The 27,757-nt window shown below is 39.6% G+C and overlaps 2 protein-coding genes across 3 annotated transcripts in view; both read left to right on the plus strand.

Moving 5' to 3' along the window:
- The first annotated feature begins 7,605 nt into the window (after positions 1 to 7,605).
- On the plus strand, positions 7,606 to 10,477 carry LOC131693794 (protein starmaker). The gene is made up of 3 exons (XM_058981933.1): positions 7,606 to 7,704; positions 7,773 to 7,899; positions 7,964 to 10,477. Exons 2-3 carry the CDS (start codon positions 7,783 to 7,785, stop codon positions 9,173 to 9,175), a joined length of 1,329 nt encoding a protein of 442 aa, XP_058837916.1. The 5' UTR covers positions 7,606 to 7,704; positions 7,773 to 7,782; the 3' UTR covers positions 9,176 to 10,477.
- A 1,566-nt stretch (positions 10,478 to 12,043) lies between these two features.
- The window catches only part of LOC131693792 (clustered mitochondria protein homolog), a 33,428-nt gene continuing 17,714 nt past the window's right edge, over positions 12,044 to 27,757 (plus strand). The window contains exons 1-2 of one of the 2 annotated variants that reach the window (XM_058981930.1): positions 12,044 to 12,134; positions 12,492 to 12,672. In XM_058981930.1, the coding sequence (XP_058837913.1) occupies positions 12,585 to 12,672 (88 nt within the window). In that variant the 5' untranslated portion in view covers positions 12,044 to 12,134; positions 12,492 to 12,584. The other variant, XM_058981929.1, reaches the window with a different exon arrangement.

Below are 27,757 nucleotides of genomic sequence, written 5' to 3' on the forward strand. Positions count from 1 at the left end.
AAGTGGTTTCCCCGCATTAACGTAGTGCAATTTCGCTGTGACAACTTTCTGCTGTGTGTGGCCCATTCAGTACGGCGACGCTAGGAGTGTTGTGTGTTCGCTTAGTGGGACCCGAGGGGCAAGCGATACTCGATAGTACCTAAATACAACTTTCATCCCGGCCAAAAGTTTTTTTTCGAAAATTTCAAAGTTTCCGCAAATCGATTTTTAGAAGGTTGTTTAGTGTGTGGTGATCGCCTATAGAGCGTTATAAAATTATTCGGATACGGCGTTCAAGGAGAAAAAGGTAGGAATTTTTCATCTATTGTTAACCCTGGGGTAAACAACGGGTGACCGTTGTTATTGTACTGTGTATTCAAATTCACTGTCCCACGTGGTGTTAGAGCGATAGAAGAGGTAGTGTAGGGTGGCTATGGCGGCCGCCAGCAGCGGCGATCTTGGAAGATCGCCAGGAAGAAGACTACCGCAATTTATGGATCCAACGAATCAGTTCGGCGAATTAACATACCTACAGCTGATTGGTAAGGATGACGCGCCATTACCCAAGAACCCGTTCATTATCGGAACGTCGGTTGAAAGGGTTGCCGGTGGACCAATCGAAGGTGCAACCACGGAAGCTCAAGGTACACGGTATACTCTCAGAGTCCGCAACCCTTCTCAAGTAGAAAAATTGTTGAAAATGTCGGCCCTCATCGATGCTACTGAGGTCGTCGTACAACCACATCCCAATTTGAACATCAGCCGCTGCGTTATTTCGTGCTTCGATTTGATACACCTTGAGGAGAAAGACATCCTGAATGGCCTAACTAGCCAAGGTGTGACTCATGTCCAACGGATTACTCGCAAAGAGAATGACAACCGTGTCAACACACCGGCCCTAATTTTAACATTCAACAAATGCACGTATCCTACTCACGTCAAAATCGGCCTTCTCCGCACTGCCACCCGTCCGTATTATCCAAATCCTTTGCTCTGTTTTGGTTGTTTTAGTTTTGGTCATCCTCGTACCCGTTGCCCCGGTCCCCAGCGCTGCGTTAAATGCTCCGCCGAACACCAAACCGATAAGTGTAGCGAGGCCGCTTACTGCATAAACTGCGAAGGGTCACATCAGCCGAATAGCCGTGATTGTCCAGTATATAAGCAAGAGATGGAGGTTATACGAATTAAGGTTGATCACAATATTACATACCCGGAAGCGCGTAAACGGTTCGGTGAAACTAGAGGTAGTTATGCGACGATAACAGCTCAATCAAACATCGATCGGCAGAAACTTGCCGAACTGGAGAAAAAGATGAAAGAAAAAGACGTGCAAATCAACCAACTACTAGACGCAGCAAAGAAAAAGGATGAACAAATAGAAAAAATGGCAGCATTCATCCAAAAAGTGAGAGCACATAACGAACAGTCACAGCCAAAACCCCAAACGAATAGAGAATCACGAAACGCAGCCCAAATAACTGGATCTAGTATGCAACTTCGGAATAGATCACCAGCGGTAACCGAACCAAAACACGGAGAAATGACCAAAAAAACGAAACGGCAAATCATTTTGGGAAATAAGAAGCCTGAAGTCTCGCCGGAACGACGAAGCCCCCCACCGAAGAAAACTACCACCGAGGATTCAGAGTACTCCGATGCGGAGGTTGTTAATACCGACGAAGATATTGAGATCGATGAAACCCTTTCCAATCAACCTGTTCGACGACCTTAGTATATACAAACGACCACCGACCAACGATACCAACCAAACCAGCGAAACGGACTACAACGACGATCGATTTGGAGGGAGGGAAAGTGTAGTACCCCTTCCACTCCCAGAAGAGGGAGCGCAGCAGGTGAGAGGATCTGCCCGGGACGTCATACCCCAACCCGTTGACAGTGAATCCCCCTCTGCGGTCGATTACAGCCGACAAAGCCTACCAATCACCACCTACCTACCTACCATGGAAGCATATCGCAACACAACACACACACTACCTACAAACGTACATACGTGGCCAGACACGTATCGCCTACAACAACCATTGGATCACAATACCCACATCGTCGCACAGCTACCGTCGTCGTCAAATACACACCATCAAAACACCGTCTACATGTCATGTAACCGGCTTGGGGAAGAAGAGATGAAAGTAGCTTCCCCACTTCCTTGTCAGGAAGGGTCTGTCCGGGGGGAAGAGAGCGGTCCCTACCTTTCGGATATACAGCTCTCGCAATTCTCCTCCTGGCCTTCCGCCGGTCAAGCCCATCAACAACAACAGAATCGTCAAGAAAAAGTAGCAGTCATTGCTTCTTCACCGTTATCTCCACGAAACCAACAACCTGTAACCGCCACCCGCCTCAGAACTAGACCAGTGTCCCACAATCGGCGTGGGGAGGGAGAGCATGAAGTAACCTCCCCCCTCCCCTGGACGGGAGTGGATTGCCGGGGGGATGAGAGTGGGACCAGTCAAGAGTGTCTTGCACCTCCTATTTCCTCCCGGAATCCGGTCGACTTTTCCGCTGGAACGAGTAGATCATCATCATCATCCTCAACAAGCCTCTATGAAACCACAAAGTGTTTTGCATTGCAATGGAACATTCGTGGTTTACGCGCCAACATCAATGAACTGAAATTGCTGATTAGCCAATACGAACCATGTGTGATAGCTCTGCAAGAAACTAAAGCAGACAATCGAGTAATCCCTTCAGATTTTATTGGCACAAACTACTCTACGCTTCTTAAATCCGGCAGCTGTCGCTATTGGCAGCAAGGAGTGGGCCTTGCAATTCGAGAAGGGGTACCCTTCGAGCGTATCGATATAAAATGCAATCTACAAGCAATTGCAGTTCGGGTCCATCTTCCAACCCCAATGACTGTAGTGTCGTTATACATACCACCAAGTACCCAACAATGCCAAGCTGATTTGGACAACTTGCTTGAATGTTTACCGACGCCACTATTGCTACTTGGTGATTTCAATGCGCACCATCTCGCTTGGGGCTCCACAACATCGAATAAACTGGGTCGCTTCATAGCCGAGAAAACACTGACTAAGCACTTGATTATTTTGAACGACAGATCACTCACTCGGATCGACCCAACAACCGGAACCACTTCAGCCATAGATCTTTCAATATGTTCTGAGATGATAGCACCCAAATTAATTTGGCGAACACTCCCAGACACCCACAACAGTGACCATTTCCCGATCACCGTAACGTTACCTGAATACTCACAGGTTACAACTAAGCGAAGAAGGTGGCTTTTCGATCAAGCAGATTGGACAGCATACGAACAATTGACTGCTGCCAGCATCAAACCAGGTGATGAAATTGATGTAGATGAATTCGTGAATCGACTCTTGTCAGTAGCAAAAGACAGCATACCCCAAACATCCGGCCGAGTCGGTTTTAAATCAGTACCATGGTGGTGCCAAGAAGTGGAAACGGTGGTTAAGCAGCGGCGAAAACTCCATAGAGCACTCAAGCGTAGTAAAGCGGCGGGCTTAAACACATCCGATATACTGAAAAAATTTCAGGAAGTGAAGGCAGCAGCCAAGAAGGCAATTAAGAATGCCAAACGTCGATCGTGGGAAGAATTCGTTGGAAAAATCTCTCCAAGCAGCACTACGGCAGAAATGTGGCGAACGGTAAATACTCTGCGGGGTAAACGGCAACACAGTACAGCTGTCATTAAACGATCCGACGGTTACACTGACAAAGCGGAAGAAGTAGCAGAAGAATTAGCTCAGCACTACAGTGAGATATCAGCTACATCTAGCTATCCTCCACGGTTTCAAACGGCGAAGGAAAGAGCCGAACGAAAAGGCGTGAAAACTCTACCGGATACTGACGACGCTTATAATTTCGATTTCACCCTAAACGAGCTGATATGGGCACTTGACAAAGGACGTAGTGTCTCCACGGGACCAGACTCGGTAGGATATCCCATGCTTCGAAAACTGCCCCTATCCGTTAAAACTGCGTTACTAGAACTGTTTAACAGAATCTGGCGCAGTGGCGTTTTTCCAGCCAGTTGGCAAAGCGGGATTATAATTCCAGTCCCGAAACCGAAATCCTCCGAGTCCGGTCCTGCTGCGTTCCGACCCATCACACTAACCAACTGCATAGCGAAAGTGTTCGAGCGTATTGTGAATAGAAGACTGATCGCCGAGCTAGAATTAAACGGACGACTCGACAGAAGGCAACATGCTTTTAGAGCTGGTCATGGCATCGATATGTACCTGGCGGAACTGGATCGGTCGTTGCCCAACAACGATGAACACTGCTTGATAGGGTCACTTGACCTTTCGAAAGCATATGACACCACATGGAGATTCGGTATCTTACGCAGCCTCCGAAAATGGAAGATCGGTGGGCGGATGTTCAACATACTGAACAGTTTCCTTGCCAACAGAACATTCCGAGTAAATGTGGGAGGACACCTGTCTCGAGAAAAGTCGTTAGAAAACGGCGTCCCTCAAGGGTCAGTGCTTTCGGTAACGCTGTTCCTTGTGGCAGTGCAGCCAATTTTTAAAGTAATTCCGCAAAACGTAACTGTACTTCTATACGCGGACGATATTCTACTTATAGTACGAAGGGATAAAGAACAACCTCTATACCGTGCTTTACAAGCCGCAGTTAAAGCAGTCGATAAGTGGGCGAAAAGCGTTGGCTTCAAAATTTCAGCAGAAAAATCCCGCATTTTCTACGGCAGCCCCAACGCCCGCCGGGAACCCAGTAACACTATCCGTATTGACCAGGTAGCAATACCGAAAACGAGACTGCTGAAGATCGTTGGTGTCACCCTTGATCGTACGCTGACATTCAAGCAACATTTAAAGCTGGTAAAATCTACCTGTGATGCGAGACTGCGAATCATGAAAATGATCGGTGCTAAGATTCCACGCGGACAGCGAACCTCGATGCTACGCATCGGTTCTGCAATCATTATATCGCGTCTTCTCTACGGTATTGTACTTATTAGTAGAGCAAACGATGCGGTCTTACAAACACTCGCACCTGTATATAACCGGATGGTTAGATTCGCCTCAGGCGCATTCGTAACCAGTCCGATTTCAGAGATTATGGCAGAAGCAGTTATGCAAAGAGCATCCACTCGACTTATGGAAGCGACTGGAATGCAACTCCCAAACATCGCTGTGCGGGTACGTCTCGCTAATCGTATATGGCATGCACCCAAACCACGAGTTGTGTGGGATGTTAAACGACAGGTCAAAGCAGGAGACCCCCCGGCAGTAGTACAACCTATCGTACAGGAGCTACTGGCCAATCGGTTCCATCGTTCCACGGTTATTTACACTGATGGGTCTAAGTGTGACAATACTGTTGGAGCAGGAGTATTCAGCAAAAATCATCAGCTATCGATAGGGCTCCCGTCGCACTGTAGTGTTTTTTCAGCAGAGGCGTACGCGATTAAATCGGCACTCAATATTGAATCGCAACCCTCAAACGAATTGATTATTCTGTCTGACTCGGCAAGCTGTCTCTCGGCCATAGAGAGCGGAAAATCGCAACACCCGTGGATACAAGACATTGAAAGCCTGTTAGGAAATCACGCGATCTACTTCTGCTGGATTCCAGGCCACGCCGGCATCCACGGTAACGAAAGAGCAGATCGGCTTGCCGGTGAAGCTAGAAGCAACCCTCCACTCAATATCACCATCCCAAAGAGGGATGCCATAAAAGCAATAACCAAAGTCACTCGACAGCAATGGGAAGATCAATGGGGGCAACTTAGAGAGGTAAAACTACGGGAAATTAAACCTGACACTAAAAAGTGGCTTGACCAGAAGAGCCCAACTGATCAGCGAGTACTCACACGACTACGAATCGGTCACACGAGACTAACGCACGAATTCCTACTGGAGAAATCATCGCCGCCGGTGTGTGAATGCTGTGGAACGGTAGTGGACGTTCGTCATCTTATTCTTCAATGCAGAAAGTTCGAGGCACTAAGAAACAAATACAATATCCATCCAACAAGCCTGTGTGCGGCATTATGCAACGATGAAGATGACGAAAAGCGACTGATTGGGTTCCTGAAAGAAGCCGATTTGTATGGAAGATTGTGAAAAGTGAATGAAAACGTAGAAGGCTGATAAAAGAAGATCACAAAGATGCAGATACTGAAAAAGGCAATTCTGAAGTAAGCTGAGCAGAAATCGAAGCTGCGGAGAAAGAAAAAAGGGCCTAAACAAACGTGTAAAGAAGAAAATAGAGGAACAAGAAGTACACAGTGATCTAGAGCTAAAGAACAATACAGAAGAAATAAAGAAGAAAGGTCAAACGTTGCAGTACAAATAATTAACAAAAAGTGTGTGAAGAGAATCGAAACCGTATACAGAATGACGTAAGATGCAGAGGAAGAAATAGAAAGAGCAGAGATGACTGGGAAACCGAACGACAATAGCAAGGAAACCAGATAAGTGAATTTATTACTTTCTATGATTGATGTAATGTAACAAAAAAAAATAAATGTAGAACTAATTTTTTTTCCCGACATGAATGCACCCTTTCGGTGTAAAATGTCGTTAATAAAAAAAAAAAAAAAAAAAAATGAGTCACGCGCCCCAACTAGCAAATCGTATTCGTTAATTGGGGCAACTTATAACTGGCAAAAATTACCTGACGGAAACGCTGATTGTTTGTTTTCTTTCGATAAAAAACAAACAGAAATATTTTGCAGTTCGAGAAAGTTAGCTGTTTCTTCTAAGTTTAATGATGAATTTTGTGACAAATAATGTCATTAGTGCTCTTTTTGCCATTAATTACATTTTTTGATAAATTCTTTCTCATAAAACAGGAAATGGATACGCCGCTGATAAAAACCGATGAAGCGCAAGTATACTAAGTTGCCACTAGCTAAAAAGTCATTTGACAATGTGATTGAATACATCAGAGATAACCTCCAAGAAGTTAGCATCCAACATCTCTGCGACACAAACTAATTGATACTAAATGGAAGAAGCGCAATATCTAACACATTTATTTCATAAAAACATTCCGGAATATGAATTCAAAAAATAAAATTCCATTGGATTTCAAAGTATGTTTTTTTTTCTAGATCAACAGAAATCAACTAATGAGCCCCTTGAAATCGATGACTTTCAAATGGTCGGTGTTAAGTCAGACCGGACTAAGTGACAATAAATTGATTTCGAGAAAAACGAGTTTAAAGTTTGAATCGCAACATCCTTTATATTATAATTGGAAATTAATTTCTGCCATAATTCTTGTTTATTGTTACATATTTGAAATCTGGCAAAAGTCGATTGTAAATTAAGAAATTCTCTATCCATTGCTATCATTATCTCATTTTTTTATGTTTTGCGACTTAGTCCGGTCTGACTTAACACCGACCAAATGTCAATCACTTTTAGACTTTCAGTTTTGACATAAGAGTGTCTTTTAGTTGGGGTATGCCCCAACTAGCGAACACCCAACTAACGAACACCCCAACTAACGAATTTGTGCTGTATTTGTTTCCGTTTTTAAAATTGAGTACGCGGAACTTGCAACTTCCTTGACCTGATTCAAAGTCTGTACTAACAGGTTATCGTGCTCAATAAAATTACAAATTACAAATTACTTGCATTTTGAGCAGTTTTAAATGAGTGTGTCGCATGACATCGTATCGTAAGAGAACACCTTCTTTTCATGTGTCCTAACAAAACCGAAAATACAACATAAAATTTAGAGGTACAATCGTATTTTTTGTGATTTATGCTATTTTCCACGATTTTATGCAGAGAACATTATTATTCCAGCATTACCATTATGGATATTCGGAACGAGGTAAAAACCGTGGATAAAGATTTCGAAAAGAAGAAATTTGTCGTACGAAATGCTGCTGATATTCAACGGGCAAAGTTGGAAAAACTTATGAAAAATCCGGTAAGTGAAGACTGAACCGCGCTGGCCAGTACTGAATTTTGGTTTAACATGGCTCTTTTTCCAGGAGAAACCAGTAATTATCCCTGAATCGGCAAAGGAACGTGATTTCTCGAATGCCATTCCTTCGTTCGTGCGCAACGTTATGGGATCTAGTGCGGGAGCCGGATCCGGTGAGTTCCATGTCTACCGGCATCTTAGACGAAAAGAGTACGCCCGACAGAAGCATATACAAGAGAAAAGCCGATCGGAACAATTGGATGATGACTTCCAAGCGAGGCTGGAGCAGAATCGTTTACAAGCAGAAGAAAAAACTGCAAAAAAGCGTGCAAAACGGTTGAAGAAAAAGAGCAAACAGAAAGCTAATCGTGGCAAAAAACCACGAAAGGAAGAACCGTCCGATGAAAGTGACGATGATGATGAGGACACGGGACAGGAAAATTTAGAAGAAAAGGAGGATACGCACGATGACCCAACAGGACATGAAGAGGATACGCGTGATACTGTTCGGAAAATCGTAGCAAACGACGTTAAGGAGTCTATACAATCTGGAGAATCCAGAAATGATCAAGAAAAAGAGGAAAAAACGGCAGAATCGCTGAAGAAGAAGAGCAAGCATAGAGTTATTCGTGGTAAAAATTCAGGAAAGCACGAAGTCTTCGATGAAAGTGGCGATGATGATGCTGAGGAAGAAGAGAATATACAAGATGAAAACAAAGAGCAGGAGAATCTAGCGAAGCAGTGCGATACACGGGATAAGGTTGCAGAATCAGAAAATGTAGAGATGAAAGAAGATATGCAGGATGAGGACACAGGACGCGAAAATGTGGAGATCAAAGAAGATACCCCAGATGCATGCACAAAAATCAAGCAACATGGCGATGAACCTATGCAAAGTGGAGACTGTGGGCAACTAAAAGTTGTGAAAACTGCAAGCCAACAGAAGAATGAACCGAATGTTATTCGAGGCAAGACAAGGGAAAATAACAAAACATCCGATGAAAGTAAGTGTGATGAGACGGAGAATGAAGATATGCAGAATGAAATCACAAGAGAGAAAAATGTAGATAAGAAAGAAGATACCGAAAATACCCACAGGGAAATTTTGCAAAATAACGGGATAGATTTCACGCAATCTAAGGAATCCCGAAGTGAAAAAATTCAGATGGTCGTGTCAACGCAATCAGCAGGAAATAATGAAATTGAATCGGAAGATGTCGCAGGAATTAGTAAGCAGGCTCCTGAATTCGACAATGAAGCGAAAAAAGCTGCGAAATGAACAAACATCTATTAACAGTTCTAAGTAATGAATGTTCAAGTCAAATATAATTGACGCGAATGAAATCTGAAAACTGATTCAGTCATTATTGAGCTCTAATCACTTCTAAAGTTGAATTCGATTAGTCTAAAAGCGATATGTACTACAGAACACGTTCACAGAGATGGGAGAGAAATGATCAAGTTAAAACGATCCGACTTCTCTTGTATAATATTGGGTTTTTGTGCAACTTTTGGACTGCATCAAAACTATGACCCTCTTAACCTTCATTATTGAATTACGTAAGAATTAAATCTGTGTTAATGTTAGCTTATCAGTGGTTCAAATAGGGGAGGCCTAAAAACGACAGGCTAAATTTTTTTCAGGTAAATGTTTCCAAATAAATTCATAAGTGAAATCAGAAGAAGATGCTTTAATTCAAATAATAGAAATTCGATCTTATCAGTATGTACTACTATTCTAACATGGTACACAGTAATAGTATGGGATCATCCAAATACCGCGCGGACAGTTTAGGGGAGGGTAGGGGTTACGAGAAAGTCCACACTTGTCCATGGGGAGGGGGGTTAGGGTATTGGAGATGTCCACGTGGACTTTTCATTAAATTTTTGTCTTCTATAAGAAAAATTTGTATCGTCATTGGTGTGAACGCTTCCCAAGTAACAATTGAGGTTATATACTGCCCATAATCGTAAGTCAGTCCCATGTAGTTAGGGAATCCCATAGAACATGGGATTCCCTATCTACATGGGATTCCCTATCTAACGGGATAGATTTCACGCAATCTAAGGAATCCCGAAGTGAAAAAATTCAGATGGTCGAGTCAACGCAATCAGCAGGAAATAATGAAACTGAATCGGAAGATGTCGCAGGAATTAGTAAGCAGGCTCCTGAATTCGACAATGAAGCCGAAAACGGTGACCATGATTCAAAAAAAGCAGCGAAATAAACAAACATCTATTAACAGTTCTAAGTAATGAATGTTCAAGTCAAATATAATTGACGCGAATGAAATCTGAAAACTGATTCAGTCATTATTGAGCTCTAATCACTTCTAAAGTTGAATTCGATTAGTCTAAAAGCGATATGTACTACAGAACACTTTCACAGAGATGGGAGAGAAATGATCAAGTTAAAACGATCCGACTTCTCTTGTATAATATTGGGTTTTTATGCAACTTTTGGATTGCATCAAAACTATGACCCTCTTAACCTTCATTATTGGATTACGTAAGAATTAAATCTGTGTTAATGTTAGCTTATCGGTGGTTTAACTAAGAGAGTCCTAAAAACGACAGGCTAAAATTTTTTCAGGTAAATGTTTCCAAATAAATTCATAAATGAAATCAGAAAAGATGTTTTAATTCAAATAATAGAAATATTACTACTACTAAAAAATGGCACACAGTAATGGTATGGGGCCATTCATATACTACGCAGACAATTTAGGGCAGGGTAGAGGTTACGTGAAAGCCCACGATTGTCCATGGGAAGGAGGGTTAGGGTATAAGAATTCGACGAGAACATTTCAAATGGGCCGATAAACAAAACGTAAACAATTCCGGTTAATACTTACTTCAAATGGACACTAACAAAGCTTTATACATACCTTAAATAAGCCGATTCTGAAACCTAGCTGTTGAGGAAATAATGGATTATCGAAAAGGCACATAAGCAAAATAACTCGTTTTGCTTATGTTCCCTTTCACTTCCCCTCAAAAATTAACGGCTCATAAACACCAAACAACAAAACGGAAAAATTTGTTTATGGGCCCTTTTTTTAATGAAAAAGACTATACTTGAAAAGGGAACAAAAACATCGCAACACCAAGAAAGGGATCAAAATAAACGTCACATAATCATTTGTTGTAAACAAAAGGGCTCACCCGCACGCACTATAAGCTAACGTCTCGCCGAAAAGGGATTATGGGAGAGGGCACAAAACCAGTGCGATGTTTCAAAAGGGACCAAAACATTTATCTACAAAAAACGTTCAAAATACAATTGTTTTAATAAATCTGTTATATTATTCGGAAAAAATGGTTAATTTAACACGGCATTGAGTTGTTTGGTACTTAAATCAAGCTCCTGTTCATAAATGGGAATATAAAGTACGAGGTGATTTTTCAGACGCCATTTTCTCAACATGAGCTTATTGTATATAATGCCTTATGAAATGTTGACGTCGAATTATCTACGCTTATCCACGGAGGGGGTTCAAACGAAGTTATTTTTTGTTGTACTGTATCGATTTTGTTGGCTATTTTCGGCAAATTTGAGACTAAGAGTTATTTTTTGTCCACGTGGTATATGAACGGCTCCTAATTTTAACTAGCTAGCAAGTTTCAAAACAATCATGTATATTGTAATTCTGACCATTTTATGTAGTTAAAAGTATAGTAAAGATTACCATCATACTAACACGAAATAGTAGTAAATACCATATCTTATTTCAGAATGAACATAGTACAAACGACGGAAATCATATTCAAGTTAAGCATGCGATGTATTAGGTTTGTTCCAGTACCAGGAGAAACTGGAAGTACTCCGGAGCAAACAAGGAGAAAATCGTTCCTGTACTATCTTCTTCTCTTTTTTCTTCTTCTGGTGGCAAACCGGAGTGAAAAGGAGCAAGAATTTTTTGCTCCGGAGCAACAGGGAGTAACTTCCATGTACTGGAACAAACCTAGTGTATATAGTAAAAATCACTGGCACACCCTTTTCAATTTAAACCTCTAATATAGTAGTTTTTACCACGATATTCGTTTCAGTGTACCGGGCATGCCTTCTTCGATATTTGACAGTGACTGAGCTGTGAATGTGATTGATTTCAAACTTTCAAGCCATGCGACCATGTGAGTGCAGCCTGTTTACATCGTGGTTCGTCTGATAGTGCGGTCGTGTGTTGCATAATTAAATTCTTTAAAAATTTGCTAATAATCGTGTTATTACTACCGAGGTTCTTTCCTTATTCAAAAAGAAGCATTCTTTCGGCTTGTGACCGGGATTAAACCATTTGAACTGTATTATTGGCTAATGTTAATTATTGTGAAATTGTTCAAGCTCAACAGTAAAAAATCGTAAATTTATTCTGACAGTTCTTTCATTTCGAGTGTGGTAGTATTGTAATAGATTCTCTTTTCGACTCTCAGCCAGCAATTAGCTCAGCACACATTAAAAGTGCATTTCGGCCGCTAGTTGGGTTCGCTCGTCCCGTTTCGAAGGAAGTGTTTTTTCGTGTTCGGAACGCACGAAATTGGTGGATCCTCCTAAACTGTGCAGTGTTCAGAAGTTTCTTGTTCTTCCTGTCTTTCAGCTACTCGGAACACAGTGAAAAACATTGCTTATGTGATTAGGAGTGTCTGTGCCAGTTTTTCCAAACAAATATCTTAACTTTTGGGCAGGACTAATGGCCCTAGGAACAGAGGAATCGGCACCGATTTTGACTGCGGCCAAAAGTGCACCTCCCGCTAGCAGCACGGAATCGAAGAAAAAAGGTGAGATAACGTTTCTACTACTTCGTACGGCTAGAATACCAATTCCAGTCCATTAGCTGAAAGCATGCAAATTATATCAAGCCATTTCGGCAAAACTTTGTGGTATGCTCTTAGTCGATAGCTAATCAATAATAGAAACGGTACTCCAGAGCTACTGAGAATAACGACCTCCTTGTTTCTGGAGTGGGGTCGCCAAAAAGGACAATTCTTCGGAAACACATGCATCAGCACACGGCAATCATATAATCGGTTACGTAATGACCTCCCGTAACTCGGAAAACTGACTTCGCACTATGCGGCTTTGACGGCTGGCTCTCTTTCGTTTGCACGGAGAGACAATGATTTGTGGCTGGACTTTCGATAGACATTTTTCTGGACCGATCCCATCATACCCATAGACTATTAACGTTTAGTGATTGTGCTATTAAGCATGAAAGTAAAATTTGCTCTATCCAAAACAAAATTTGCCATTTAATGGCTCAAAAGAAACCATCATGTTGATGCCGGAAAATGAAATTTTCAATTTGGACATTTTCCATAAGGAAGAGCGTATGGTGAGCAATCACTTCCCATCCTCTCTTCGCATATACGGTACAAGCTTACGCACACCTGACCACACTGTTATATGTTACATGTAACATATAATAGTTGTATGCCGAATGCGCTTTGTGTTGGTTGTGTTAGGACGTCGATCCAACAATAACAACAAGTTTATAGTCCATTAATACATTCTATTACCGAGTTATCGAGCAGCAGTTGTCAATATTCTTGTTAAAAGATTATTCCGTCTAATAATTTATGTTTTATCCAGAACAAGTCAATAAATATTCATATCTTTACTTCTTTAACTATTCAAATCCTTTACCGGTACTAGCAATACCTAGGTACTACATTCGGTAATAGAACTTGACCTTCTATTTCGACAAACTTCGCAGCGGATCCTTTATATGGGGTGTTGAATGTTGATCCTATATCGTCGCTGTTGTGCTATCTTATGACAAGCGCCATTTATTGTGCTTTGCAGGATAATCGCTCGATATGCGATTATATGAAAACTCAATTCAGATAGGCGCGTGACAGCCGCCTATACAAATTCATTCATAGCTTTTTCCTTGGAGCTTCCGAAAAGCACACAGGAGGCAGAAAAATAAACAAACAAAGCAAGAGAATACCCTCTACATTTATTTGTAATAGAAACTGCTTATCACTCCATAGTTGGCTTATGTTCGACTGTCTCATTGGTTAGTGACTCCAATGAAATCGCCTTGCGGAGCAACTGCGGCTATATTTGATGCGCCTTTCGACGCGCGCAATGTGAGATTTTGTTATAAGCGCGACAATAGCACTTTTCGAGAAAACCGATTTTAAAGTTTGTGATAGAATATCTTAAAATTTATGAATGTTAGAAGCTTTTCGGAGAAGGCGATCGATGCTTCTACCTTTTCTGTAGTAATCTCTCGTTTTATGCGAAGATTGGTTGACTATATTGACAGTTTTTGCTTAAAAAGTAAACCAAAGTCGCTCGCATACGTGTAATAAGTGTGCATTGATGATAAAAAATGTATAACTTGTCACAAATGTGGACAGAAAATTTCATATAAAAAAAACTCAACTGATTCGTAAAATCATGCGTTATAGATCGCTATGCCCAATGTTATACTTTTTCATGTGATAGTAGCATTTTCAGGCTTCAAAATGATGGTATTGGAACACAAAATTTTCACGATTATCCTCCTTTGTTCGGAAAAAAAACAATGAATAAAAGTTGGTTTCATCAACAATTCAGAGACAAAATTGCTATTCGATATGTAGAAGTTTGAATAACTTGCTATGTTCTTCAGTTAAGTGAAATCATATTATCATAATAATAATATAATTTATAACATTCCAATTCACTTTCACGAGAAAAAAACATTCTTGATAACACACGTGCATTTTATATTGCGAAGATAGCAACAAGAGTTTGCTCTGCGCTATACATTTTTTTCTCGTAACATGATTTATATTTTAAGTGATTTTCAGAAAATATGTTGTTTAAAATTATTACTTGACAAATATTACTTCATTATAAGCAATTAACATACACTGTTTAGCCGGTAATAAATCCCCAATACCGAAATAAATCGAAACACGCTAGAATCGCTGCCAACCAAAACATGTTGCAACACGCTCGCAAGACGTGCGGCCGACGCAAACGCCCTGACTCGCATGGCGCGCAATGCGCGCCAATGGAAAACGCGAATAACTTTTGTCCCGTTGAAAGTTTTCATGTTTTTATTTTTGCCTATGATTTCTTATGAAATATACAACAATGTTAGGCCGAAATAGCATTGAAAATCGATTGAGAAGTCACCGCTATTTTAATTTATTTTCAAAAATTGTTAATTGTTAATTTTTTTTCCTCGTCAAGTAAAATTTTAATTGGAAGAACAACTCATCACTTTCAACTGGTGAAAAACTGAGAAAGATCGATGCTTCTAGTCGTGAAAAATTAAATAAAATCCAAACTCATGTTAAAAAAGGAAATAGCTCTCATGTTAAAAAAGGAAAAAACTCATGTTAAAAAAAGAAATAGGAAAGAACTCTGAAAATAATTCGAATTTCGAAAAACTTCGAATTGTATTTATTATTTACCATTGTGAACCCATGAAAACATTTTTACAGAAAAATCTCGACCGACGAAAAATTGTTTACACACGAGCCTTCTCCTTGGCCTTCTCCCAAAAGCTTCTAACATTTATAAAGTTTAAGATCACATCTTTAAAAATTGTTTTTATCTAAAAGTGCTAAATAACGCTTGTCATAAGATAGCACAACAGCGACGACATACTCATATACACATAATTACACTTTATTACGCATTCACAAGACATTTTAATTGTAAAAAAATGGACAAAAAGAAAGAAAAAAAGGGTGTCCCTCTTGCCCCTTTGGGGTGTCGGTGTTACCCGTAGCGTTTTAAAAATGTCATTTTCCCCATTGTATGGCAATCAGTAACTTTAATGCATCCACTTTTTTGAAACGGTGAAAAAATTAAGTCTTGTTAAGAACCATCCAAACAAGGATCATGCACAGAATATACAATTTTAGTCGGTTCCGACAGCATGAAGTAACAAGTTACTTTACGCTTGTCCGGACATGCCGTAGACTCAGGTGATTCGCATTTCTAATGCCAAAAGACCCTGACTCCTACGGTAGCAGACAAAAAAAGTTAAGTCACCGGTGAGCTCTAAGCTTGCATATATGATCCTTTCACGCTTTCCTAAACTTTCTCCCTTCAACTCCTTGCTCTCCCTTGAGTACTATGGCTCTAAATATTGAAAAATATACTTCACCTTCCAGTCCCTTGCTAATTAAATGTCGTAACAACTGTTGACAAATTGACTCAATAGGTCGTTAACAAAAATGGTTAACAAAATAAAAAATACAATTTTAGGAGCTTTGTGTAATTTTAGAAAAATGTTTGCGCTTAAGGTTGGACAGAGAATGGGCGAAAATCGAAAACGAAAAAAGCAGTTTTTTCCACACCGTGTGTTAGTGTGTTGTTTCATGAAAATCAATCAGCTTATGTAGAATGTTGTTACAGTACTGCTGATTGATTTTTATGAAGATCTAACAGACGGTGTGGAAAAAACTGCTTTTTTCGTTTTCGATTTTTGCTCATTCTCTGTTTAACCTTAAGGTATCGGACTTGCCCCCGGTTCCCCTAAAGGGTTACTACCCTTGAATTAATGTTTATAACTGTAGTTGATTGGTTGCCAATGTTTTGCCCAATACTGTACAGGTACACCTTTTAGCTGAGATGGAAAGATGAATGATGTTGCTTCGTCATGTTTGGTCGACCTAGTTCTTCCTTTAGCAACTGCTGTCAGTGCTGCGCTATTTGATTACGCGATTAGCGCGATAAAGTTCTATGAGTGTGCGTTAGATCTGGGATTGTTCGTTTTCTGTTTGATTTCATTTCATCTTCCTATCTCAGATAGCACCCGAGTGGAATCACTCCTATATTACAGGAAGTAGAAACAAGATTTATTTACCTAAAGTATTTGTCACTGTTTGAAATGATTATCGCATGTATTTAATCTGTCTGATGTTTTTCTCGGCTATACTGCCTATGATCGCAAGTCAGTCCCCTATGCATAGGGAATTCCAAAGACCATGGGACAAACATCCGATTATAGGGAGTATATGTAGCTGCACGGTGGGGGGACAGACAGGAGTCCGGAGAACTTCATTGGAGAACGCATCAGATCTGTAAAATGTAAGCCGGTATTATAACATAATACCGGCTTACATTTTAGGGGTTAATCGCAAATCCAATATCATAGTGACGGCATAGGGTGATCCTGATAAGCCTACTTTACCCTATTAGAAAAGGTGCCTTATTTTGTTAATCACTTGACCTACAATCGATGGAATGCTTAAAAAATCTTGAAAGTTTGAACCAATTCTGTACATTTCTTTTATAAGAAATGTAAAAACAGTAGAATAACAAAAGTGGAGTGAAAATTGTGAAAACTCAAATCTTGCATACATTTTACTCTACCATTGCAGTTAATGAGATGCGTTGAACAAAGATGGCATACGCTGTTCTAACCGACGATGGCTTCAAATGAGAAGGGTGATAATAGGAATTGGGTGAAAATAATATCAACACGCTAATTCAAGTTCAAGGTTTCAATTTCGTTTTAGCCAACAAAATCGATACAGTAGAACCTTGCGGCAATTAAAACATAGTAACATTTCGTTTTTTGCGATACATAGTAACCTACACACATTCCTCCGCTAATAGTCAGGACATGTATGTGACAAAACAAAGTGATATGACGAATGCGTCTTCGTCCAACAGAGCAGACAAAACTGCTAAGAAAAATAATCTATAGATAGCAAATTGTTATACAATCCACTGCGATCAGTTGAATAAGTTGTGCTAGTGTACTTGGTTTCGCAAAAAAAACGGTAAGCGATTAGTTCAGTTCGAAGGTATTTTTTGTGTGAACTGGAAAAAAATCACTGAAACAATTATAAGTATCCGATTTTAATCTGGATTGATAGATTAATTGTACTTTTATTAATTCTGCTACGCATAAAAGTCCTGTGTCAAATGACTTGTGTTATTGCGAGAAAAAAAATTAAAGGACACAACCACGGTGACATTGAAAATGTAGTGTGCAATATAATTCGCAGCGTCGGCGGTAAAACATGATGATAAGTTATGTTCTATCAACAACCATGCAGTAAACCTGGGTGGAAAGCCCAACTCCTACCCACAGAAGGCAAAGAATTCTTCCCATTTTCTTTCGATCACGGCCATATGAGCCAGCTTAGTCCTTTTGCGGTCTAAGCTTATAACTGATTCGTTCTAGAATACCTATACGTCTTTCAATTTCATTGCTTTCGTTTCTATTAATCTTAAGTTTGCAAAAAAAGCCAACAAAACCGATATAATAATCTAAATATTGCTCACTTCACGGATATGGTCGGTCAAAGTATTCGTTTGGTCGAGTAGTTATTCGATGCCAACGAAACGCGCACATACTTCATGTCTTTGGATATCTTCCTCATACTCAGTAATACAAAAATGTGGATTAATCTATATGAAATGGAAACCATTCATATGATATGCATTTATTTAAAGATTTATTTATTGCGTATTTAAACTATTGCTGTGAAACCTACATTTGTTGAGTCTATAAAATTCAACTTCGAGTTAAATTACAATATATTTCTTTCGTTTCGTTTAAATGACTTTAAATTGACGAATATTTAATCGTGCTTCGATTTTCGTTTTACCGTGTCGATCAATGCGTTAAACTTAGTGCATACCGTTTTAAACAACAGCTTCAAATTTATTTATGCATCGATAGCATACTTTTCTATCTGCTTCTCGTTTCTTCTGCTGTAAATTTTATGCATTGGACATATTCGGTCTAACCACTCATTGAATGCTTACTAGAAGTATATGCATGAAAATGCATAATATTCACAGACGGAAAGAGAAACTATGCTAACTATGCATATTTTTGTTTCTCCGTGTACGATATGGGTCGGGCTAACTCGGGCTAAAAACTTTCGATACGCATCAATTAGCCGAGATTTTATTGTCCGTGCTTTTCCAAAGGAGACGCGACGACTATTTTTCGTCGCAGCAAGATCGGTCGCAATGTATTTGTTATGGGATGAATTACAATTTAATAAAATGTGCAATTTTGTGTAAAAAACTTATTGTAAACCTGAAAATTTAGACGCACCGTTTTCAGTCAGTTTTATTGACAAATTTAGTTAAAGTAAATAATTACATAATTTTCGCCGTTTTTCAGCAATTATTATCGAATGCGCCAATTCAATTCGTTGCATCAAATTGATTGGAGGGCTCGTTTCCAATGAAACGTACAATAATCTTTTATGCGGAACGAGTACCTAAATAAATCAAATCTTTCCGACACGCGACGAAATGAGCCAAAGAGTGCACGTATGCAAATGCACCGAGTTTCATGGTGTTCCTCGAAGCTCAAAACGATTGGCTTTCCAAATTTGAGAACCGTCGGTTTGTTTTTTGCCGACGTTTAAAAATTTTAGTGTCGAAAAAAGTAACGCGGTACTAGATGCATCGCAACGGCATGCTCTCAACTAGCACTGACACTGAGTACCATACTCTCCAGTTGTGGTGTGCAAACAGCATTGCCGATGACATTCATTTAAGCCAGATTTTTAAAATTTTGCCAGATTTTTCCAGATATTCTGAATGTACGGTAAATTTCGACGACTTTGAGGTCGCTGTCAAGTGACAGATTTTGACAGACATTTTTAGTTGAACTGCCAGATTGTCTTCGAAAAATAGTGGCAACCCTGCTGGCCGGATAGCGGCAAACTCAGAAACACAAGAAAACTGAAGGGGGAAAAACTGAAACCTTGACGAGGCGGAGAATGCGCAAGATAACCTTGAACATGGATTAGCACTATTCTTTGTCGCTATGCACTGCACGGACTGGAAACAAAACACTTGTGTCTCGACCGAGTGCTCGAAAACGAATGGTCTAATTTTGGTTGAATTGTGCTGTACGTTACACAGAGGAGTAATTGGGGTCGAATCCTGGCCAAAATTATTTGCTGCTGCAATTGTTGTTATTATGCCTTAATATGAACTAAAAATAGACAATTACTAGTTTTTGGAACAATTTGGCACCTATCCACCTACCAGTGCAGAGGCCAATTTTCTATATCCTTTCGAATACTAGTAATTTCTAGGTGATCTTTGTTAATACATTTGTTTTTCCAGTTGCATAAACATTTGATAAGTGGGAAAGGGAGGGACGCCTGTGCATATTTTCATAGAGATACATTTTGGTAAACATAATATTTGGCCCTACAGCATTTCGGTGTACCTCAAATTAGTAAAAATTTCAATATTTTTAAATCGCTTGGGATTGGTGGATCGGATAAGATCGGAAAAGTTGGAATATTTTTTGTATAGCTGAAATCTTGTTTTGTAATACTGCTTCAGCAACTTTGCCGGATCTAGCCGTATAATGTAACTTTTTTATCATTCAAATTTGGAATAAAATGTTTAAAAAAGGTATTTTTTAAAGTTGGCGCAATACAAGCAAGTCTACTTTTTTAGTTAGTTTTAAGCTGAAGTTAAACAAACTGTTGTGTTGAACCAGGTTTGTAATAATATTGTCTTATTTAATACAGTCATCATCACTAGAAAGCGATTTTGCTGAATATATAATGAAACCGATTAAAATATCCCTTAAAATATCACCATTGGGTATACATGCAAAAATTCTTTAACAATTTTTGATATGCTCCTAATTTCTCCACGTTATATAGTAGGTTCTCATGTATGTAAAAAAAATATAACGAAACAAAAAAATCGAAAAATTAAAATTTTGGTTTTTGGCCATGACTCCTCTGTGCGATGTAGTCATTTCTGAAGGTGAGTGCCGCTCAAATACTTGCGATGTATGGTTATTTTCTATCTTAGATATATTTCTTGTACGAAGAGATATCGTCTGTCGTACGAGACGCTACAGCCACGATGTAACAAGTAACATCGTGGCTATAGCGTCTCGTACGACAGGTTTGAGCACCTTGCACACTACGCTTCTATGAATGAGGTCATCCTCGACTATTTAAGGAATATCATTCCTTGGGCGGATCCAAACAGGCACGCGGCACATTTATTTATAACTTTTCGTGTTCGATTCAGTCACTTAGAAGCTTCCTATTGACGGCTCTGTCTGAGAAATCGGCCTCACGAATGGCAATTTTCCCTTTTTTCGTGAACTTTTTAATTTTATCGATTTTCAAAAGACTACTTTTATTGCAGAAATAATACATTACTACCAATAGTTAAGTTAGGCGTTTCTGAATCGGTTAGTGTATAAATGATTAAAATACATCTAGTAATAGCGGAGTTATAGGCGTGCAAACCTTACATAGTTTCGTTATATAGGATATATTTCAGATTTCAGAATGAATAGTGGAGTAAGACATTTTCAGTGTCAAAATCTTCACAACGTTCTGGAAAAAAACACGCTACCTTATTTCCATTTAGTATCAAAATCTCAATCTAGCATGTTGATTTCTTGCTTCAAAAAAACTTTGCAGCCGATATAGGTATACTTAAAATTGTATTACGCACCATACGAACCAATTGATAATAATATACTTTCCTAATCTTGGTACGAATGTCACTTTACTTCTTTCGCCGCTAGATCAGAATAAGACAAAAACTGGACACACAATTTTTATAATAGTACACATTATTGAATTCAATACATTATTCCTATTTGGGGCATTTGTGTTTCTGTTCGCTCATCACAAGAGCCCAATTTTGCGTGATCGGACATTCGGTGCAATATTGATATTATTTGCTTTTTGCAAATAATATCTATATTGCACCGAAAGAGCCGAATGAACAAGCTCCAAAATATGACCAGAACAGAAAGGCTGCACATATGTGCCAAAGATCGTTTCTGTAAAGAATCTTCGTGGTAGATATTATGGTGTGCCTTCCTGATAGTACGAAGTTTTTACTGGTTTATCCACTGTTGCAGATGTCCTGCCAAACTAAAGCTTTCTTGGGAAGCTTAGACTTCTCTATCTGTCAGAATTACTTTATCTCATTTCGTTGCATATCAGCACAGAAAAACATACCAAGAAGCTAGTTGAAATCTTCTACATACTAAATTTTGTCATTCATTATCCTAGCAACAGTGTGAACAGAAAGATCTGGTCTTCGTCCTCACTATTTAATCCAATTGGTCGTTTCTTAAAACTGTTTTTTGCATTCCTTTCATTTGTAGGTGTCGTTAGTCGGTTTTAAAACACTGTGAACAGAACCTACAGATTAGTCAAGCTTTTTTAGAAGTAATCTAATTAGATATTTCGTTTGGGCCGCACATGATAACTTTTGCAGCTCGCGCTTCTTTCGACGCTTATTTCGAAAGCGCCTTTTAAATATCGATTATTTGAATTTTGAGGTATAACAGGCGTTCGTCCATAGCTATGAGAAATATTTTATTTGTCAAGAGGATCAAGAGCTAAATGGATCTTTAAAAAAAATTATGAGCTGATCATTGCAATTGACGATTGCATGGATTTATGTCGAAAAGTGTTTATACAGATTATATGTAATTATCCGGAGATTCGAATATATATGGAAATCGATTACTCGGAGAAATTCCCTCTCCTAGGTTGACGGGTTTGACGGTATTGCAAACATCATCAAGCGTATCCATGCATCAGATTCAAAGAACCTCTGACAGACAATTGCTTTAAGATGATTATTGCATTACGCCTCGATAGTGGGGCATCGAGGAGACAGAGAGGGCTTATGTGCCTTTTTTGCGTTGTGTTTTTTTTGACGTAGGACTACGTCTTTGTTTTCGATATGGGAGTGCACTCTGCAAATTCTACAAAAATGGTATGTAACGAAAAGTGGTCCAGTTTTAAACGCATATAATTCAGGCATCTCACGATAAATTTTCAAATTTTTTGCACAAATCGCCCCGAAATACTTCTAAGAATAGATTCCAACAGATAAACCCAAAGATTTTTGATATCATGGCATTAAAAAATTAAATAATATACAACCTTGCCAAAATATCGCGCATTAACACACAGAAGATAGCGCTTCCCAAGCCCTGTACGACAGATTGGTGTACCTAGCGCGCTACGCTTCTATGAATGACGTCATCATCGACTATTTAAAGAACGGACTTGGGCAGACACGCTCAGTTCCCTGTTGAACGGCTGGCGAAGCAGATCACTGCGCTGTGTTTTTTTACAGCCAGTGTAGCTGAGTTAGAAGTCCGTTACACTGGCTGTGGAGTGACGCTACACTGTGTCGTCCCACAGGCGACCGCTCCAACTGCTTCCTAAATGCCGCTGTAATGTTGCCAGTAAGTTTTTGGTTTAACTAGCACATGTATTTGCTATTTGCGCTTGAAATTAAGTAATGTAGTGGTAGTAATAAGCTTCCCATTTTGGTTTAAATGCAAGGACAGTTTTTAAAACAGGGTTTGATTAATTAGTTTAGCTCATCCCAGCAATTTCATCAATTCTGTAATTTAAAAGGGATTTTACGGAACTTGGTGAATTTGGCCCCACTTGCAACTGGTACAATCAACCTGCACAAAGTGTTGCATAACGCAGGGCTGTTTATGGAACAAAATGTGTTATCATTCAGCCCTTCGCTATGCAAAATCACGATATTATGACAGATGGGCTAAGCGCGGCCGTTCCTTTCAATCGGGAATGGCCGCGTTGAATTTTGGTGAAATGCGCTAATAGTGTCGTGGTGGTACTAGTTGTCTCTTTCGCTCTACCCATCATCATCAGCTTTGACTCGTTTTGCATTGTGCGCTTGGGTTCAATGTTTGGGGCGAATGTGTTGGTAGGTAGGGGAAATGGCGGTAAAATGAACACGTTAAGCAGTCCTTATTTTCTAACTAATAAGTGAATGAGATATTACAATCACCTTATATGTTTCTTGTTAGACATGCTTTGTACATATCTGGTAAAAATACTTGAACATGTGGCGGTCGTAAAATGAACAGCTTCTGGTGACTTGCAAAATGTCCTGTATGTATGCAATGCGCAGCGTTGGAAAGCATTTTTTCGATCAATGCTAATATCCCAACAAATCATGAGCTTTGCATACACACAGGGCATTTTGCAGACAAAAAAATGTCACGGAAGAATTGAATTTTCATGACGTAATATTAACCATTTTACAATCCTGTGGCATCGAAACACATCTACAAACTTAGGGTTATCCAAGGGTGTTTGAACTTTTAGGATCTGTTTGAGAGCAACTAGAAAGATTGGTCTATACATGAGATGTGATTATATTGTCTAAAATTTAATTTTTCTTCACCGGTCCGGGTGTTTTTCCCACACACTAAGTAGGGTAGACGAGCCCTTATTCATCTCATTAGTCAGGATATCACACTATTTCGTTGATAACTCGACTTAAAGTTAGTGGATTGCGCTTAAATAGGTATCATCATCTTTGCTTCGTTCCTAGGAAGCAGTACAGTTAAAAAAATTTCCTGGGAAATGTAAAATACTCGCGTTTGAGCGAAGCGAAAAGTCGAGCACAACGTACCCTTATTCATCCTACCATTTGAGCTAATGCGTTGAATAGAGATAGCAGATACTGCTCTAACTAATGTGTTCAAATGGGTGAGATGAATAGAGGTGCTAAGATGAATTAGGGAGCAGTTACCCTACTAAGAAAATAAATATTTTACATTAAATAGTATAGTCCTACGTCTACAGTTTGTGCAACCCCATAGGGCTGCCCCTTGTAGTTTTTCATGCTTTACACCAGCCCTAAATAATGGTCAACCGACAGCCTGTGCGCACTGACGTGGTCGACGACTGGCGGCTCGCCGTGGGTTGACTTGTTCTATAAGCTGTGTTTGCAAACATTGTTCAACAGCTTAATGGTAGTGTTTGTGGGTACGGCTCGCAGTGGGGGTCATTTTGTGTCGATTTATCGGTCGACTTCGTCATCGTGCACAGGCCAATTATTTAAAAAATGTTATAGTAGAAACCACCGTTGTGTTGTAATAATTGTAGTTTTTATTTGATAGTCGTTTGTCTATCTGTGTTATTGTTCGTCTGAGTATTTGTGACAGCTGGGTCAGGGAATGGATGCAGAACTGGCGTACATATTAGAATAGTGGGTAATCCTTCCTAGGATTTGTTGGTCACTTTTTACCGGTGTTCAATTTGTGCATTCGAGTTGAATCAATCTGTATCGACGCACATGAATCATCCATTCCCGGTCAGCATAGCATGAAAAAAATCCAACAGAATGCAATTGTCGTTAGATGATTACAAGTAGTTAGATTGCATGTTAGATGTGTTCTTTCCTGCTTTTTACTACTTAGGTATTCCAAAAATAATATCGATCAATTAATACGATTCACATACTTACGCCCGTGATCTCGCCAACATTAAAGCAACCTGGTAATTAAGTGAATGTTTTGCACTTATTAATCTTACAAACGCGGTCTAAGACCGCTCTTAATCCACCGATCCCACGACCATTAATTGGGCAGGTCCGGAATTTTCTTCCCTCGATCCTAGCAGCCATACACTAAACATAAAGTATCAGATTTACGGTACGTGATCTCTCAAGAACACGCAAATATGCGAATGGCCACGCGGTTATAAAAATAATGTATACACACACACACACGACAAAAGCATACAAACGCTCGAACCGTTCGCGATCATCCATGCACACCTACGCCCGCGATCTCGCAAGCAGAACAACACCCCGATAATTAAGTGTACGTTTGCAACTTATAAATACACAAACGCGGTCTCAAGAGTGAACCCACAAACGCTCATGTTCGCGCGATTATGGATCGATAACGTCCGGAAGTCGCTATCCTCGGCCCTCGTAGCATATGTCCAATGCCATCAAGTGGACCAAACAAAAACAACGATCATATCCACTAAACATAAATCATCCATGGAGACATAAAAATCGACTTTATACACGCGACAAACACGTTGACATACAAATGCTTGAGCCCACGCAATCTGCACCCGCTATCTCTCAAACATGGTAACATCCCGGTGATAAGGTGAACGTTTCAGTAGTTATAAACTTTCAAACGCAGTCTCAAGTGTGAACCTACAAACTACCGCGCTCGCGCGATCGTGAATCGGTTACTTCCGTAAGGATTGGTGGTATCCAACGGGGAAAACGATCGAAAATAGTGCTAAGCCATCATGTGAAAAAAATTCCCCCAGAGGCGAGATTCGAACTCGCAACCTTTGAGACTACGGCCCAATGCACTAACCCGTATGCTATCCCTGGGTATGATGACATCCCAGAAAGAACATCTGATTATCCCACTGGCGACGGTGATCGTATTCTGCCTGCAAAGCGAGGATCACACACAACGGCAGCTGACCACCCCAACACATTTGGTCTATTTAATTTCTGTTTTTTTTTTGTTTTTTTTTTTTTTTTTTTTTTTATTGCCCACCACACTCCCCCACACCAAAGAACTCATACAAGAGCCCCCTGGTAGTGGACGCAACTTGTCTCAGCCCATGAACAATGGCAACAAAAACAAACAAAACAAATAAAACAAACTGAGCTGAGACAGACATTTATTGATGTGCAATTAGTTTAAGATAATTAACTAAGGTGGAATCCCAGTGGAAATAGATTTCCTGTTAAGGGATCCACATTATAAATTAAATTAAAGTTAAATACTGCTGACGGATGTTTACATTAAATTACAAAACAATATCATTAATTAAATATTTCGTTAAGCCTATGTTTGAAGTACTGTTTCAATCTAGCCTTGAAGATGGTACGATTGTCGATTTTCTGCATGTCAAGTGGAAGTGCATTAAATTTGGTAGGGCCAATAAAAAGAATGCGCTTTTGGCCAAGGTTTGTGGCTGCTCGAATGCGTTGCAAGTTACTATTTCGACGTGTTGAACGAGAATGTGTTAAAGTTGTAAAATGTATATTATGCTGCGCGATGGAGTTATGTAGATTGTCGTGTATGAATAATAGTGTTTGTACGTCACATAAGTGGACTATGGGTAAAATATTGTGGGCACTTTCAGAGTATAACAACAAAGTCGAATATAAAAGTGGTTTATTAAATATAATTTTCAGGGATCTGTTTTGTAGTGTTTGTAGCTTTTTAAGGTGAGAGCTCGCTGCTCGCCCCCATACCGATACTAAGTAGTTAAGTTGTGAATGAATGTATGCAAAGTAGTAGTTCAATAGAGCTCGCTGGGGAACAAATGCTTTAACTCTCCACAAAATACCACAGGAGGATGCCACACGCTTTTCGATAAATTTTATATGGTGTGTCCAGGATAACGTAGGATCTAAGTGTATACCCAAATATTTGAAACAGTCCACATTTTCAATTGTACAATCTCTAAGTTTGGGATGATGATGTGTTGGTAAAGTTTTCCGTATGGATCGGAAGATCATGTACTTAGTTTTGGAAAGGTTTAGTGATAATAAATTTGCTTTGAAATATTGGTCGAGAACACTTAGATCGTTATCGATCGAGTTAATAATAGTATTGACATCATTGTTGGGATAAAACAGAGCTGTGTCATCAGCAAACAGTCTAGGAGTTCCAGTAAGCCTCAAGTTACCTAGGTCATTAATATACAACAGAAATAACAAAGGTCCTATATTACTACCTTGAGGGACACCGATTCCAATGGGAGCAAGGCCACCATCCACAGATACAAATTGCTTTCTATTCGTCAGGTAACTATGAATAACAGAATGAGCAATGCCCCTGATACCGTAACATTCAAGCTTGGCCAGCAGTATTGTGTGGTCCAAAGTGTCAAATGCTTTTGTAAGGTCTAGGAATAGAGCACCAACAATGTTTTTACGATCCACTTCGCTCATTATTAGATCTACTAATTCAATTATAGCGGTTTGGGTGCTAGAGCCTTGTCTAAACCCATACTGAAATCTATAGAGGACGCTGTGTTTGTTCAAAAATTTTAATAATCTAGCAACAAATAGTTTTTCGAGGATTTTGTTGAAAACGGACAGTGTAGA

The sequence above is a fragment of the Topomyia yanbarensis genome, chromosome 3 (genome assembly GCF_030247195.1).
Source record: "Topomyia yanbarensis strain Yona2022 chromosome 3, ASM3024719v1, whole genome shotgun sequence".
In the NCBI taxonomy this organism is placed as follows: Eukaryota; Metazoa; Arthropoda; class Insecta; order Diptera; family Culicidae; genus Topomyia; species Topomyia yanbarensis.

Excerpts from the sequence above, each read along its gene's own strand:
- LOC131693794 (XM_058981933.1), top strand. The coding sequence starts at position 7,783 with ATGGATATTCGGAACGAGGTAAAAACCGTGGATAAAGATTTCGAAAAG. Across the intron at positions 7,900-7,963 it reads AAAAACTTATGAAAAATCCG|GAGAAACCAGTAATTATCCC; the intron begins GTAAGTGAAGAC and ends CTCTTTTTCCAG.